At 34.3% G+C, this 19,330-nt stretch overlaps 1 protein-coding gene across 1 annotated transcript; it reads left to right on the forward strand.

Annotated features, from left to right (window-relative positions):
* The first annotated feature begins 375 nt into the window (after nt 1–375).
* LOC144451317 (aqualysin-1-like) lies at nt 376–17,749 on the forward strand. The gene is made up of 8 exons (XM_078142121.1): nt 376–480; nt 5,810–5,926; nt 8,304–8,466; nt 12,523–12,617; nt 13,091–13,256; nt 15,769–15,974; nt 17,055–17,229; nt 17,595–17,749. The coding sequence occupies exons 1-8, from the start codon at nt 376–378 to the stop codon at nt 17,747–17,749; spliced, it is 1,182 nt and encodes a 393-aa protein (XP_077998247.1).
* Nucleotides 17,750–19,330: the final 1,581 nt, after the last annotated feature.

Raw genomic sequence — 19,330 nt, forward strand, 5'->3', positions numbered from 1 at the left:
TTTTGTGTAAAAAGTCGGATAGTATGCCTTTCGAGAAGACATGCATTTCATTCCAAAACTCTTTTCCTGCTGAACTCCTATACTCCATACCCTTCTGTAATCGACAGTTCAAGTGTTATATGAACGTTTAGATATAGGTTGTATGCCGTCTGATCAAGAGAACTCTCCGTTTTCTAGCTATCCGCAGCCAAACACACTTGCAGAAGGTCTAAATGTCATTTTTATCTTGTTGGATATGAAAAGGACGTATTATTATGTTGAATGTTTTAAAAATGTGGAAGTAGAAAAGTCGTTCTCAACTCCACGTATTTATGAAATTATCTTATCAATTTCCTTTGTTTTCAAGTTCCATGTTTTCTCTCTCCAGATCGAAGCATGAGGATTGTAATTCTTGCCGCCCTGGTGGCTGTCACCGTCGCAGCAGCACCATACTATTCCCACAAGAACCCAGTCGATGGGTCATACATAGTTGGATTGAAGGTAATTGACTGCAATTTAAACTTCCATACCTGAAACGGCAGACAACTATATTTTCTATAGTGGTCTGGGCTGAAAGTCAACAAAATCCTTGCAAACATTAATTTACTACGTTTTATCCCCTGTTTAACAAAAAAAACCGTATATATTTGCATACATTTTCTCTGCCTGGAGTTCTATAATTCTTAGCAGACAGACACAACACCATTTGTAAATTGTAGAGTAACAAACAACATGTCGGCATTACAAATGATAGTGCCGTAAAAATTATATGCCAGTATACAAAACATTTCAACTTTTATGAGCTGTAGAACATGGACACAGCAACACAGAGACCGAGTAATAATATGCGATGACGATCAAGACGGTGAAAAATCTTTTTAGAGCCAGACGGAAAAAATGTAGCGTGGTGATTAAGATTCATGTAGCGTCAGCGAATGAAATATGAAGCTGCAGTGATAGTAAGGCGACTTTTGTAGCGTCAGACGATGAAATATGGAGCTGCAACGCTAGTAAGGCGACTTTTGTAGCGTCAGACGATGAAATATGGAGCTGCAACGCTAGTAAGGCGACTTTTGTAGCGTCAGACGATGAAATATGGAGCTGCAACGCTAGTAAGGCGACTTTTGTAGCGTCAGACGATGAAATATGGAGCTGCAACGCTAGTAAGGCGACTTTTGTAGCGTCAGACGATGAAATATGGAGCTGCAACGCTAGTAAGGCGACTTTTGTAGCGTCAGACGATGAAATATGGAGCTGCAACGCTAGTAAGGCGACTTTTGTAGCGTCAGACGATGAAATATGGAGCTGCAACGCTAGTAAGGCGACTTTTGTAGCATCAGACGATGAAATATGGAGCTGCAATGTTAGTAAGGCGACTTTTGTAACGTCAGACGATGAAATGTAGTTGCAGTGATAGTAAGGCGATACAAGATTTTCAAATTGTATTGTTATTTCAACATATAGAATATCATACTTTCTTTACATTGAATGTAAATGTTTTTTATACTTGAAGTATATGGAAGAGAAATGCCCATTTCTTTTTATTACTGTTCTTTCTACAAAATGAATTTGAAACAATATATTTATTCAAAATGCATGGTGATACTTCCATAGATGGGGGAAGCGACAAATAGATCACAAACGCTTTTATTTTATTGTGGTTTACAATTCACTTCCTTGTGTACAACAACAACAACAACAACAACAACAACAACAACAACAACAACAACAACAACAACAACAACAACACAATTTTAATTTGTTTTAGGTATTTGTAATCATTGCGTTACAAACATGGATTTGGCCGTGTTGTTTCACATTCCCCCTTTTCAAATAGTTGTTGGGTTTATTTAAAATCCAAAATTTCTTGTCCATATGATCACTTTACTAAATACTTATTTGTCCTAAATATGGCAAAAGTATTGAAGTCTCAGTCAATTACATCTGAATATTTGTTACTTTGTGTATGATATATGGTGTTACTTTGTGTATGATATATGGTGTTACTTTGTGGATGATATATGGTGTTACTTTGTGGATGATATATGGTGTTACTTTGTGGATGATATATGGTGTTACTTTGTGGATGATATATGGTGTTACTTTGTGGATGATATATGGTGTTACTTTGTGGATGATATATGGTCTTACTTTGTGGATGATATATGGTCTTACTTTGTGTATGATATATGGTCTTACTTTGTGTATGATATATGGTGTTACTTTGTGTATGATATATGGTGTTACTTTGTGTATGATATATGGTCTTACTTTGTGTATGATATATGGTGTTACTTTGTGTATGATATATGGTGTTACTTTGTGGATGATATATGGTCTTACTTTGTGTATGATATATGGTGTTACTTTGTGTATGATATATGGTGTTACTTTGTGGATGATATATGGTCTTACTTTGTGTATGATATATGGTGTTACTTTGTGGATGATATATGGTGTTACTTTGTGGATGATATATGGTGTTACTTTGTGTATGATATATGGTGTTACTTTGTGGATGATATATGGTGTTACTTTGTGGATGATATATGGTGTTACTTTGTGGATGATATATGGTGTTACTTTGTGGATGATATATGGTGTTACTTTGTGGATGATATATGGTGTTACTTTGTGGATGATATATGGTGTTACTTTGTGGATGATATATGGTGTTACTTTGTGGATGATATATGGTCTTACTTTGTGTATGATATATGGTGTTACTTTGTGTATGATATATGGTCTTACTTTGTGGATGATATATGGTGTTACTTTGTGTATGATATATGGTGTTACTTTGTGGATGATATATGGTCTTACTTTGTGGATGATATATGGTCTTACTTTGTGTATGATATATGGTGTTACTTTGTGGATGATATATGGTCTTACTTTGTGGATGATATATGGTCTTACTTTGTGTATGATATATGGTGTTACTTTGTGTATGATATATGGTGTTACTTTGTGTATGATATATGGTGTTACTTTGTGTATGATATATGGTGTTACTTTGTGTATGATATATGGTGTTACTTTGTGGATGATATATGGTCTTACTTTGTGGATGATATATGGTCTTACTTTGTGGATGATATATGGTGTTACTTTGTGGATGATATATGGTCTTACTTTGTGTATGATATATGGTGTTACTTTGTGTATGATATATGGTGTTACTTTGTGTATGATATATGGTGTTACTTTGTGTATGATATATGGTGTTACTTTGTGTATGATATATGGTGTTACTTTGTGTATGATATATGGTGTTACTTTGTGTATGATATATGGTGTTACTTTGTGTATGATATATGGTGTTACTTTGTGTATGATATATGGTGTTACTTTGTGTATGATATATGGTGTTACTTTGTGTATGATATATGGTGTTACTTTGTGTGTGATATATGGTGTTACTTTGTGTATGATATATGGTGTTACTTTGTGTATGATATATGGTGTTACTTTGTGGATGATATATGGTGTTACTTTGTGTATGATATATGGTGTTACTTTGTGTATGATATATGGTGTTACTTTGTGGATGATATATGGTGTTACTTTGTGTATGATATATGGTGTTACTTTGTGTATGATATATGGTGTTACTTTGTGTATGATATATGGTCTTACTTTGTGTATGATATATGGTCTTACTTTGTGTATGATATATGGTGTTACTTTGTGTATGATATATGGTGTTACTTTGTGTATGATATATGGTGTTACTTTGTGTATGATATATGGTGTTACTTTGTGTATGATATATGGTGTTACTTTGTGTATGATATATGGTGTTACTTTGTGTATGATATATGGTGTTACTTTGTGGATGATATATGGTGTTACTTTGTGTATGATATATGGTGTTACTTTGTGTATGATATATGGTGTTACTTTGTGTATGATATATGGTGTTACTTTGTGGATGATATATGGTGTTACTTTGTGTATGATATATGGTGTTACTTTGTGTATGATATATGGTGTTACTTTGTGGATGATATATGGTGTTACTTTGTGTATGATATATGGTGTTACTTTGTGTATGATATATGGTGTTACTTTGTGGATGATATATGGTCTTACTTTGTGGATGATATATGGTCTTACTTTGTGGATGATATATGGTCTTACTTTGTGGATGATATATGGTGTTACTTTGTGTATGATATATGGTCTTACTTTGTGGATGATATATGGTCTTACTTTGTGGATGATATATGGTCTTACTTTGTGGATGATATATGGTCTTACTTTGTGGATGATATATGGTGTTACTTTGTGTATGATATATGGTGTTACTTTGTGGATGATATATGGTGTTACTTTGTGGATGATATATGGTGTTACTTTGTGTATGATATATGGTGTTACTTTGTGGATGATATATGGTGTTACTTTGTGTATGATATATGGTGTTACTTTGTGTATGATATATGGTGTTACTTTGTGTATGATATATGGTGTTACTTTGTGTATGATATATGGTGTTACTTTGTGTATGATATATGGTGTTACTTTGTGTATGATATATGGTGTTACTTTGTGTATGATATATGGTGTTACTTTGTGTATGATATATGGTGTTACTTTGTGTATGATATATGGTGTTACTTTGTGTATGATATATGGTGTTACTTTGTGGATGATATATGGTGTTACTTTGTGTATGATATATGGTGTTACTTTGTGTATGATATATGGTGTTACTTTGTGTATGATATATGGTGTTACTTTGTGTATGATATATGGTGTTACTTTGTGGATGATATATGGTGTTACTTTGTGGATGATATATGGTGTTACTTTGTGGATGATATATGGTGTTACTTTGTGTATGATATATGGTGTTACTTTGTGTATGATATATGGTGTTACTTTGTGTATGATATATGGTGTTACTTTGTGTATGATATATGGTGTTACTTTGTGGATGATATATGGTGTTACTTTGTGTATGATATATGGTGTTACTTTGTGTATGATATATGGTGTTACTTTGTGTATGATATATGGTGTTACTTTGTGTATGATATATGGTGTTACTTTGTGTATGATATATGGTCTTACTTTGTGTATGATATATGGTGTTACTTTGTGTATGATATATGGTCTTACTTTGTGTATGATATATGGTGTTACTTTGTGTATGATATATGGTCTTACTTTGTGTATGATATATGGTGTTACTTTGTGGATGATATATGGTCTTACTTTGTGTATGATATATGGTCTTACTTTGTGTATGATATATGGTGTTACTTTGTGTATGATATATGGTGTTACTTTGTGTATGATATATGGTGTTACTTTGTGTATGATATATGGTGTTACTTTGTGTATGATATATGGTGTTACTTTGTATATGATATATGGTGTTACTTTGTGGATGATATATGGTCTTACTTTGTGTATGATATATGGTCTTACTTTGTGGATGATATATGGTGTTACTTTGTGTATGATATATGGTGTTACTTTGTGTATGATATATGGTGTTACTTTGTGTATGATATCTGGTGTTACTTTGTGTATGATATATGGTCTTACTTTGTGTATGATATATGGTGTTACTTTGTGTATGATATATGGTGTTACTTTGTGTATGATATATGGTGTTTACTATTCTGCACCTGCGTTCTCACACGATACAATGGCGATATCATGACCTCATGTTTGACGAAAACAACAGCAAGACAACATTTTACTGATAGAGCATATGGCAGGTTCTCATGCAGTACATGTAGATGAATTCAATTTAGGACAACCTACAGGTCCTGTTAGCACAATTAATGATAGCATATGTTGTACAATCCTACAGGATACGTCCTCCAAGGACAAGGTCAAGACATACCTTGAAAAGTCTGGGCTCAATGTGGCGGCTACCTACAGGAAGGCGTTCCATATTGAAAGCCAAGATGCCGAATTGGTCAAAGCGGTAAGCCAATAGAAAACTGTTTATATAATTAAAGTCGAATTGGTCAAAGCGGTAAGCTAATAGAAAACTGTTTATATAATTAAAGTCGAATTGGTCAAAGCGGTAAGCCAATAGAAAACTGTTTATATAATTAAAGTCGAATTAGGCAAAGCGGTAAGCTAATAGAAAACTGTTTATATAATTAAAGTCGAATTGGTCAAAGCGGTAAGCTAATAGAAAACTGTTTATATAATTAAAGTCGAATTGGTCAAAGCGGTAAGCCAATAGAAAACTGTTTATATAATTAAAGTCGAATTAGGCAAAGCGGTAAGCTAATAGAAAACTGTTTATATAATTAAAGTCGAATTAGGCAAAGCGGTAAGCCAATAGAAAACTGTTTATATAATTAAAGTCGAATTAGGCAAAGCGGTAAGCTAATAGAAAACTGTTTATATAATTAAAGTCGAATTAGGCAAAGCGGTAAGCTAATAGAAAACTGTTTATATAATTAAAGTCGAATTAGGCAAAGCGGTAAGCTAATAGAAAACTGTTTATATAATTAAAGTCGAATTAGGCAAAGCGGTAAGCTAATAGAAAACTGTTTATATAATTAAAGTCGAATTAGGCAAAGCGGTAAGCTAATAGAAAACTGTTTATATAATTAAAGTCGAATTAGGCAAAGCGGTAAGCTAATAGAAAACTGTTTATATAATTAAAGTCGAATTAGGCAAAGCGGTAAGCTAATAGAAAACTGTTTATATAATTAAAGTCGAATTAGGCAAAGCGGTAAGCTAATAGAAAACTGTTTATATAATTAAAGTCGAATTAGGCAAAGCGGTAAGCTAATAGAAAACTGTTTATATAATTAAAGTCGAATTAGGCAAAGCGGTAAGCCAATAGAAAACTGTTTATATAATTAAAGTCGAATTAGGCAAAGCGGTAAGCTAATAGAAAACTGTTTATATAATTAAAGTCGAATTAGGCAAAGCGGTAAGCTAATAGAAAACTGTTTATATAATTAAAGTCGAATTAGGCAAAGCGGTAAGCTAATAGAAAACTGTTTATATAATTAAAGTCGAATTAGGCAAAGCGGTAAGCCAATAGAAAACTGTTTATATAATTAAAGTCGAATTAGGCAAAGCGGTAAGCTAATAGAAAACTGTTTATATAATTAAAGTCGAATTAGGCAAAGCGGTAAGCTAATAGAAAACTGTTTATATAATTAAAGTCAAATTGGTCAAAGCGGTAAGCCAATAGAAAACTGTTTATATAATTAAAGTCAAATTGGTCAAAGCGGTAAGCCAATAGAAAACTGTTTATATAATTAAAGTCAAATTGGTCAAAGCGGTAAGCCAATAGAAAACTGTTTATATAATTAAAGTCAAATTGGTCAAAGCGGTAAGCCAATAGAAAACTGTTTATATAATTAAAGTCAAATTGGTCAAAGCGGTAAGTCGCACAAGCTGAGTTTATAAACATTTTATTTAAAGCGAAAATACTTAGTAAACCTTGATGAAACTATTCTAAGTACTGATAATATTAATATCAATATTATGAATATATAGGTGTTGGCGGGTTGTTACATGTTGGCCTTTGTTGTTCCGTTAGTTAACGGGTTTAGTTTAGGTGATAGATGCTCTATTGAAGTTGGACAAAAAAAACTAACCATTATTAAAGCAGACAAAAACTCGATCCACACTTAAACAAAAGAACTGAGTTGATATCCAAATGCCGACATGAGAATAAGTTTTATTTGTCCAACTTCAATAGAGCATCTATCACCTAAACTAACCCCGTTAACTAACGGAACATCAAAGGCCAACATGTAACAATCCGCCAACACCTACTTGTCCGCACACAATAACTCACACAATAACAACCAACACCTCCACACACACACAACACCAACCCACCTACGCAGACAATAGTGATGATATTTCTATTGTCTGCACTCTATATAAACAGCACACCCAGAGAGTAGAAAACAGTTGTCTGATGATCGCACAATGCGATATATATATATATATATATATATATATATATATATATATATATATATATATATATATATATATATATATATATATATATATATATATACTAATTCAGTGTAAGAGGTAAGTCATAAACTGAAGGAAAAGCGCTCAATACTGAGAAGTATATATATATATATATATATATATATATATATATATATATATATATATATATATATATATATATATATTGTGTGTGTGTGTGTGTGTGTGTGTGTGTGTGTATGTGTTGTGGGGAGGGGGAGAGAGTGTGCGGGTGGACAACTGATTGTCTTACCTATAAGCCTTTTACTATATATTGAGAACCAGCCTTTTTTCTCTGACATTTTAATGTCTTATCTTTCTTTGGTCTCGCTTGCAAGATATGTGAATTGGATGACGTGCTCTACGTTGAAGAAGACGCTTTATTTGACCCACCAAAAATGGCGGGTGCAAGAAGCGTGAACCCAAACTTACTTATGCCATGGGGACATGACCGTATAGATCAAAAGAACCAACCCCTTGATGGTTTGTTCGAGCCCGTTGGTAAGCACATTTCAGTTACTAATGCTGTTAATAAAACACATTCAATAATTTCGTATGGCAGTATGTAAACTGTAACTTTGTGATATTGAATGGTAACATATTCCAGGCTTGGTCTTACATTGTAATACAGGAGAGGCTACTTTGTGAGGGGGGAGAGGGGTGACTTTTATATGTCGAGTCGAGGATACCCATCTCCCCATATTATTTTCTTAATTAGACCCCTAGCTATAGAAACATTTTGGTCTAAGATCTTATCCCACGCATAGAGTAGCATATCAAGTTAAGGATAAGACATTAATCCATGTAAAAGGCTTTAATAGATTTGTTATGGCTTAAAACGTGGCTACTATAAATTGTAGTACAGCGAGACTGAAGTTCCGTCGTTGAGGGCGTGTCACTTAATAATGCTGTCGCGATCCATAAGAGGGGCATAAATACATAAATAATATATAATAATAAAAAAAGATCAAGTATAAAGTGAGAAAATTTTTAGTTAACATGCACAGTGGAGGTCAGTTACCATTTAGAGATACAAATTCATTAAATTATTTGAAAGTGTGTCTCTATTGGCTATGTTTATGAGCAATTCCACATGTTCAGGTCAATGGAGGCACAGATTTTAGAGTCAGTCCATTCAGTAAATTTCAAGGTATTTCATTTCTTATGTGTTACGTGTACAGCTACACATGCAAGTTTTTATACCACATGATGACACAATGCAACTCATGGCCTGCAATGTTGAGAAGTCATTTCTAACAAAACTGTTGCTTAAAAGGTGCAATGTTATGACTCCATGTCATATGCTTGGGATGTATCAAGAGACAAAGAGTTTATGTTATATTTGAACGTATATTTATAGCCATTGTTTATGATTTATTGTATGCACATATACATTTGTTGTATGGAAATTTAAGTACAGTAGGGTGGTTCATGATTTCGTGCAGTTGTTGAAGATAAGGTGACCCCCCCCCCTTATTCACTTTGTAAAAGTGATGACCCCCTTCTTTGAATCCCTCAGCCTCAAAAACTGATCACTCCCTTAGTAAGGAAGAGTTCTCTTCCTTACTAATTCATGCATGATAGACTGTTTGTCCAGTGTGATAATCTCTCAGAAGATACGAGATAAAGCAAACTGTTAATGTAAGTGATCTCTTAGATAAGAGAAGAATGGACAAGGCGTCTTTATTTAGTCAATAAAGAGAGAATTACATACAGCTAAAAGAGAGAAAAGCAGACAGGGAAAGAGAAAAAAAAGTTTTATATCACCACAAAACTCAATGAGTGAATTATATATAATCCCATGAAATCAATGTTAGTTTTACGTCATAATGCTCCAAGTATGATTCCACGGACTTATACAAATTCGAGCCGGTAGGCGAGAATTTGTAGTCCGCGGAATCATACGAATTATATATTCATCACATAACTAAGTATTTCCCCGTATTATTCTAAAATTTACTGCAAAAATACTGCATCATTTCATCGCACTATATTCTTAAAAAATGGCGCCTGACGGCTATGCAAATTACATAATCGCATGACCTGTCGCGAGGTCAAGCTACAGTATCGGTCATACTGTTCTGTGGTTTTTCAACCAAAATTGTCAGTTATAACCTTGCAATGTACATGTAATATCGAATTTAGTTTAAAATGGAAGTAGAATTTGTCTGCATACGACTTTTGTGTCGTCATTTTAATCATATTTTCTCGGGTTGTGTAAGTTCGGAGATCTGAGCTCGACGGAAAATCGGAAGCAAGCTTGCCCGAAGTTGCCGGCTGCTACATCGATAATCTACGTGATCTTTAAATAGAATAAAATGTATCAAGTTTTAGTTTAACTTCTTCGACAATTTCCGATCTGTCACTGTTGTAGCAAATGTTGAGACGAAGTTGGAAACCAATGCCGGTGTGTGATCTGGGTAAAAAAAAATGTTATGTTTTGGTCAAAAAACTTCTACTGGGCAGATTAGTTTAAAATTTAATGGGAACATTCTTAGTGGTGTTTAGATTAAGAATTGTTCACAACATGATGATACCATCAGTGATAAGCATATAAGGGCTAAAAATGTGTCTCAAAAATCTATAATTCCAAAATACTGAGCAGAGTGGGTTGAATTTTAATGGGGATGCATCTGGGGTTGTGGAGATGAAGGTCAATTCACAACGCGATGTTCCCATCAGCGATATGCAAATTAGGTCTTAAAATCTTTGGTAAAAAACATATATCTTGAAAAATGCATGGTGAATGGGGTTGAAATTTGGTGTGAATGTTTCTGGAGGTTTTATTCTGCAGTTATTGTTGAGCTACCATGACCACTCGATTAGCAACAGTGAAAAGGTGATGCATATTACAAAGATAACAGGGATGGGTAGGTCAGTGAATAAAGATTCCGAAAATGTATGCAAATATCCCTAGCAACAAGGCCACGCCCATAGCAAAACCAAAATACAGTTGTGCTACAACCTCATTGGCACTGTGGTTGCACACCTTCAACGTTACCATTATATAAAGTGTTGAGTGACACTAAAATACATAGGCTATAAAGGTGAACACGATCAAAAGGTGAGATAAACCTAGGGGTACTTATTAATTCCAGCCGGGTTGGGTGGAGTACAGCATCTAACTATTTTCATGGATTTTTATCAAGCCATCCATTGAAGTTCAGCCGTTGAAGGCGCTCAGTACAATGAATTCGTCGATGTTAATATCCTTGATAGTCTAATGTGCTGGCTTTAAGATACTATGCAAGTTTAATTAGGGTCAGAGTTTGTACAGTTTAATTAGGGTCAGAGTTTGTACAGTTTAATTAGGGTCAGAGTTTGTACAGTTTAATTAGGGTCAGAGTTTGTACAGTTTAATTAGGGTCAGAGTTTGTACAGTTTAATTAGGGTCAGAGTTTGTACAGTTTAATTAGGGTCAGAGTTTGTACAGTTTAATTAGGGTCAGAGTTTGTACAGTTTAATTAGGGTCAGAGTTTGTACAGTTTTTTGAAAGAGTCATACTTTGTAACTCGGGAGTTTCCAGATTTTTCTAGATCATGTAATGGGTACTGAGTTGAAAACTATTTCATTTATAGTTTGTTTGTTTGTTTGTTTGTTTGTTTGTTTGTTTGTTTGTTTGTTTGTTTGTTCTTCTTAATTATCACCAGCTGATATTATATTGTAAAATAAAAAACGAACATGCGTAAAAACAAGAAAACTCTTACCCTGTGTGAGTTTTAATCAATACTCTTTATCTCCCATATGTCCAATAATCAAAGACCACTTCTTCCACAGGACACCCTGTTTTGAATAATCATGAATGTGTAATAACCTAATAACCATAACTGCCAACAAAGAGTTCATCCAATGTCAACGACCTTCATATCCTGGCAAAGTCGTATTTTATGTTTATTGTATTCATAATGTATTTGGTTGGTTGGTTGATTGGTTGGTTGGTTGGTTGGTTGGTTGGTTGGTTGGATTATTAAGTTTGGCGGCATCCAGCTATGACATCTTTACCAAGCTAGAGGACCAAGATAATAAAGAACTATCTTTGGCTTTATCATTCTACCTGACCCTTTTTTCACCTCCATAGAACATTTAATTCATTTTTACAAAAATGTCTTTTAAATGCCTTTGGAAAAGGACTAGACATTAGGTATGAAATACAGTTGTCTGATAAAGCTAGAAAGAAAAGTTGACAAAGATCAAAAGAAATAATCCTGTGTATTCAGTATGGCACTGCTCCACTGATAAGATAACACTAATGTGAGAACCTGGGATTGAAACCCTGGCCTTTAACTGATACGATAACACTAATGTAAGAACCTGGGATTGAAACCCTGGCCTTTAACTGATAAGATAACTCTAATGTGAGAACCTGGGATTGAAACCCTGGCCTTTAACTGATAAAATAACACTAATGTAAGAACCTGGGATTGAAACCCTGGCCTTTAACTGATAAAATAACTCTAATGTGAGAACCTGGGATTGAAACCCTGGCCTTTAAATGGATTTCTTATGATAACACTGTGATTCATTTTGTAAAATTTTCGTCTGCTAAATTTGATGTAGGTAACGGTAAAGGGATAGACATTTATGTGTTTAGCACTGGTATTGATTATGACGACGAGGAGTTTGAAGGCAGGGCAACAAATTTCTTCGAAGGAGTAAGTATCATCTTTAAATATCTAATAAAGGGCAATAAATTATTATGGAATTATTATTTTTTTAAACCAAATTAAACTTTAGGAGAAGTCGTTTACCAAGTGCACATTTGCAAAATATCTTTAGCTTTGCCACAACAAAATACACTTCACAGCCAGATAATATGTACTGCATAGTATTAATGTTTCAATTCAGGTATTTTAAAGTGATTTAAAGTCTTGGGGTGAGAGTCAATATGATTTAATTAGTCTTGGGGTGAGAGTCACTATTGGTTTAAAGTCTTCAGATGAGAGTCAATATTGGTTTAAAGTCTTGGGGTGAGAGTCAATATTGGTTTAAAGTCTTGAGGTGAGAGTCAATATTGGTAAGAACAAAGACGGATTGGGAATGAAAGAATGGAAGGCTTGATTTATCTTTTCCAGTATATAGCCACTATGAATGCAATGACTTTTATTTCTTCCTCTGTAACGTACAGAATTCTGGTACGGATGGTTATGACTGTTGGGACACCATGCCTGGTGGTACTTCTGCTGCCTCTGTGGCAGCTGGACAAGTTTATGGCGTCGCTAAAGAGGCAAACATATTGAGTGTACAAATTGCCAATTGCCAAGGACAGATCAGAACTCAGTGGTTCATGGCAGGTAAACATTTCCTTATACATGTTGTAGACACACTAAAACATTGTACATGTTGTAGACACACTAAAACATTGTACATGTTGTAGACACACTAAAACATTGTACATGTTGTAGACACACTAAAACATTGTACATGTTGTAGACACCCTAAAACATTGTACATGTTGTAGACACACTAAAACATTGTACATGTTGTAGACACCCTAAAACATTGTACATGTTGTAGACACCCTAAAACATTGTACATGTTGTAGACACACTAAAACATTGTACATGTTGTAGACACCCTAAAACATTGTACATGTTGTAGACACACTAAAACATTGTACATGTTGTAGACACCCTAAAACATTGTACATGTTGTAGACACACTAAAACATTGTACATGTTGTAGACACCCTAAAACATTGTACATGTTGTAGACACACTAAAAAATTGTACATGTTGTAGACACCCTAAAACATTGTACATGTTGTAGACACCCTAAAACATTGTACATGTTGTAGACACACTAAAACATTGTACATGTTGTAGACACACTAAAACATTGTACATGTTGTAGACACCCTAAAACATTGTACATGTTGTAGACACCCTAAAACATTGTACATGTTGTAGACACCCTAAAACATTGTACATGTTGTAGACACCCTAAAACATTGTACATGTTGTAGACACACTAAAACATTGTTCAAGTGAACATATCACTACATGTCTGTTCAATACTGATGGCCAGTTAACCCCTCATGGTTTGGCTGCACTATTTTGAAACGACACAAAACTGATATCTGTTTGTCTGTCTGTCTGTCTGTCTGTCTGTCTGTATGTATGTATGTATGTATGTACGTATGTATGTATGTATGTACGTACGTACGTATGTATGTATGTATGTATGTATGTATGTATGTATGTATGGACGTGTGTACGTGTGTATGTGTGTATGTATGTATGTATGTATGTATGTATGTATGTATGTATGTATGTATGTATGTGTGGATGTATGTATGTATGAATAACTTGTTGAATTGTGAGCAAATAGGTTTTCAGAAAGGTTGTCGTACATCAGATCATGTATTTGTTTTAAAGACATTGATTAACTTCTACAAACAAAAAAGTAGATCAAAACATGTGTTTGCTTGTTTTGTAGATCTTAAGAAAGCTTTTGATAGTGTTTGGCATTTAGGATTGTTCTACAAATTATCAAAACAAGGTTTCAGTAGTAAATTTTTGAATATCATCAAGTGTATTTATGATAATATTCAGTCTTGTATCAAACTCTCAACTGGTTATACTGATTTCTTTTCTTCTTGTATTGGTACAAGACAAGGTTGTATAATTCTAAGTCCCACACAAGTCAAAGAGGCATCTTTACTTGATTATGCATACAAATTAGAAATGAGGTTGCATGAAATACACCAGTCCATATATCTTGATTTTGTTCATTTAGTATTTTCATTATGCAACTATTCCCATTTTATAGTTGGTGAGAATTATAAATTGTCTACTATATTAAAGAAAGTTGAAGATTCTTTGAAATCAAAATTTATTAACATGTGGAAGAAATCTGTGGCAAGTAACAACAAACTTCATGTTTGTTCAAAAATTAAGATAACTTTTCAACGTGAAAAATATTTATCTGTTGTTAGGAACACTTTTGATAGAATAGCTGTTACAAAATTAAGGATTTCAAACCATATATTGCCAATTGAAACTGGCCATTACAAGAACATTGAAAGGAAACAGAGATTATGCACCTTGTGTAGTTCGAGTATCGGAGATGAATTTCACTGTGCATTACCGTGTAAAAAATTAAAAAATTCAGAAGATAAGAGATGAATACTTGGACATTTTATTTAGTTTACAGTTGCAGTTACTTAAATTTGATAATCATTCTCTATTTAAGTACATTTTTTCATTTGTAGATGATACTATAGCAAGTGTCACAGCTAAATATCTCAGTGATATATACTTAATATTGTCAAGACATTGTAAACATCAGTGTTTCATTTGGTATATTTTCTTGCCAATGTCACTTCTTGTGTACACGGCTTAATAAATAAATAAATAAATATGTATATGTATGTATGTATGTACATGTGTGTGTGTCTGACTGACTGACTGTCTGTCTGTCTGTCTGTTTGTTTATCTGTCAGTCCGTCCGTCTGTTTGTCTGTTTGCCTCTTTGTCTGCCTGTCTGTCTTTCTGTCTGTTTGTTTGTCTGTCTGTCCATCCGTCCATCCGTTCGCCTGTCTGTTTGTCTGTCTGTCTGCCTCTTTGCCAGTTTGTTTATTTATTTGTTTTGTATGTCTGTTTGTTTATCTGTCTTTCTCTCTCTGTCTGTCTGTTTGTCTATCTGTTTGTCTATCTATCTATCTATCTGTCTATCGATCTGTCTGTCTGTCTGTCTATCTATCTGCTCATCTGTGTTAGTCTGTCTATTTGTCTGTCTGTCTATCTGTCTGTCTGTCCCTCCTCTCTCCCTGTCCTGATTTCCAAAGTATATTTTATTACACAGGTGTTGATGCCATCTTGGCACAAAACGATAACAGAGCAATGCCTGGTGTATGTTTTATGGGAGGTTATGAAGCTGGCTCTAGTGCGACTTTAACCGAGTATACTAAGAACCTTTTGAGAGCTGGTTACTTTGTTGTCGGTGCTTCTGGAGACAGTCTTGACTGGGCTGATAACTTCTGGCCTGGTGTCTTGTTTCCAGAACGTGGGGTAGGCTATTATTTATAAATCAAACTACATAGACTTTTTCAAGAGTATTAAATTTATAGAAGCACTTATTCTGATAAAGCAGTATCGAGGAGGAAGACACAATGAAATGACCTGAATCCAGCCATGGAAAAAAGAAAAAAGACAAATAAAATATTAGTCCCTGTACCTTTTTAAACAGATTTTGTTTTTGAGAAATACCTTGTTCATATTAAAAATCCTGTCCATAGAACACTAGTGACTAAATTTAGAATTTCAGATTATAACATTCAAATGGAATTAGGAAGGTGTTGTATTCCTAAGATTCCTGTGGATGAAAGATTCTGTAAATTTTGTCAAAATATGGTAGAAGATGAATTTCATCATTTAATTATTTGTTCTCATTACATAAATGAGAGAAAGAAACTTTTTTCTTCTTTTTCATTAAGTAATTACAATTTTCATTCCTTAGATAACAAAAGTAAATTTTTACATATTTTGTCTGCAGATGATAAACTTTCTCTTGGAAACTTTCTTGTTAATGTAAAAAATATAGCAGTTGGCTAAATGATTGTATTTTATTTACTTATTTTTGTATGCTTTACCATGCTCGCTAAAGCATGATGTTACGCAATAAAGATTGATTGATTGATTGATTGATTGATTGATTTAAAGTGGCCATATGGATGAGAATTTGATATTTATTTTGGAATTGTATTTGATAAAACAGCTTCACTATGTTTTTCTACTTGAAAAAATAATGTGAAATAACATATACCAAGTCTATGTTCACAACTCAATAAACTGCTAAACATTAAACAATGTGTAAATTGTTTGTTATTGTACGTACGATAACAAACTTTTTACACTTTTTGCATCTTTTTGCAATGTATTGAGTTATGAACATGGACTTGGTGTATGTTATTTCACATTATTTTTTCAAGTAGAAAAACATAGTGAAGCTGTTTTATCAAATACAATTCCAAAATAAATATTAAATTCTCATCCATATGGCCACTTTAAAAGTGACCATCTGTAGACTGCTCTACAGAAAGGGAAAAAGAGTTCGAGACTTTAACTTCTCATTGAAATATGTGTTCATAGTTACTGATTACTGGAGGAACCCAGAATAATGATCGAAGAGATCCCAACTCCAACCATGGCCAAGCCGTAGAAATATGGGCTCCAGGCAACGACATTCCATCAATCACATATAGTGATACTGGATCTACTCTGAGATCACAGTCTAATTCTGTATTGGCAGCCGCTCATACAGCAGGTAAGATTTTTAGATCCCAAACACCGACAAAGTTGGATTCAAAACCATAGTTGTCTTGTGCTTTATGCGTGTGTTAGACTTTCTTTCCATGAAATAAATGTATTTTGTAACCTTTTGGTTCTGGAGACTATTTTCATGATTTCACATCCATAAATTTCATTCGCTTGCCAAGAAACGCCAAATCAGTCATTCAGTCAGTCATCCAGCCAGCCAGACAAATTGACTGACTGACCGACTGACTGACTGACAGACAGACAGACAGACAAACAGACATGCGTGTGCACGCACGTTCACACACGCAAAAAAATGGATATTAAAAGCCCAGTTAATTTACTACTGTTACAACTTGTCTTCTCATTACGTAGGTGTCGTTGCCATAGCAGCAGCATTTGATGCTACCTGGACAAACGAAGTATTGGAATGTGAAATAGAAAACCAGTCGACAAAGGGAGTTGTCCTTGACATATTAGGTGATCCACTTGGGGGAGAAAATAAGAATAAACTATTATATTGTCCGTAAGTAAAATCTGTAGCTATGAAACAAATAACTTAAACGTGTTTGTAGGTGTACTGTTGATGTGGTTTTGACAGAGGAAGGTGGGAAGGAAAAAATCAAACTGGGCAATGGGAAATATAAAAAAGAGAATGTGAGCGAATAAGAATTAGTCAGATATAGACAGACAGACAGACAGACAGACAGACAGACAGACAGACAGACAGACAGACAGACACACACTCAGACACTGGCAGGCAGACAGACACTCACTCACTCACTCACTCACTCACTCACTCACTCACTCAGATAGACAGACTCACTCAGATAGAGACAGACAGACAGACAGACAGACAGACAGACAGATTGTATGACTGACTGACTGACACGCAGGTAGGCAGACAGACAAACAAACAAACAAACATAGACAGAGGGAAAAGTTGAGGAGGCATGCAGGTGTGAGAAATGAAGAATGGAGAGTAGATTGCTATGCTGTTAGCCAAAGAAACTAAATATTTTATAGTATCTATAGTTCAGTATATATGTACCACAGTTGGGCCAGAAATTGTGTTACAAATAAGCAAATAAATGAATAAACAAAGAAACAAAGAAAAAACAAACAAACAAACAAACAAACAAACAAACAAACAGAATATGTATGGGTAAATGAAATATCATTTTAAAATCATGTTAACTATGTATATGCATTTATATATTACATTTATTGATTGGGACTGTTTTAATCTTTAGTGACCATGTCAGTTTCTCCGGGGGGTGGGGTGGGGGTGGGGGGTGGGGTAAAAAACAGCGTGACCCCTACCCCCATTACTTAATTGTAAAACATGATGACTCCCCCCCCCTCATAAGATGACATATTTCAATTATCGTGACTCAGTGTGGACTGCTTGACTGTCTCGCAAATACTTTATAAGATCCCAGGGATAGCACTATCATATAATTATTTACAAGGTAAATATATTCAAAAGCTTAAATACCATCTTGACAATAACAGGTAAGGGGGGAAGCTTGAGATGGGAATATGCACACATCTCATGCGGGTTCCTAGGGGTCTCCCCAAGCAGCTGGAGGTATTTTGACACTTAAAGTCAATTTTTAGGCTATTCAGAATCTATTGGTCAATAATTTCCCAGCTTTACATGACAACTCCAACCCGTAATTAGCAACTATAAATGTACATAAGAATGAATTAATTAATTTTTAAGAGAAAGGGGGGAAGAGCTTGAGACTGGGATGTCCCCTAGAAGCTGTGGGGGTTTTAAAGCCATTTTTTTATTCATGTCCTTTCATGCAATTTAACCTCCAAGCACAAATATCAGAATCTATTCTTTATACATAGGTTAACAGTAGTATCGTTGGTATGGAGATTTGGAGTTTAGTTTTTAGACTCATTCTATCTTGGCAGTCTTTAAAGGATGATATCAATCTAAAATTAGATTAGGATGAAAGTTTAATACCATTATGACAGTAACAAGGTTGATGTATCTGATTGTTGGTTGAATGCATGAGTGACCTCTGGGGGTTAGGGAGTCCTTGGGGTTTTCCGCCTGGCAGATCTGGAGGTTTTTTGTATTCTATTAACTTAAAGAC

The sequence above is a fragment of the Glandiceps talaboti genome, chromosome 21 (assembly GCF_964340395.1).
Source record: "Glandiceps talaboti chromosome 21, keGlaTala1.1, whole genome shotgun sequence".
Lineage (NCBI taxonomy): Eukaryota > Metazoa > Hemichordata > Enteropneusta > Spengelidae > Glandiceps > Glandiceps talaboti.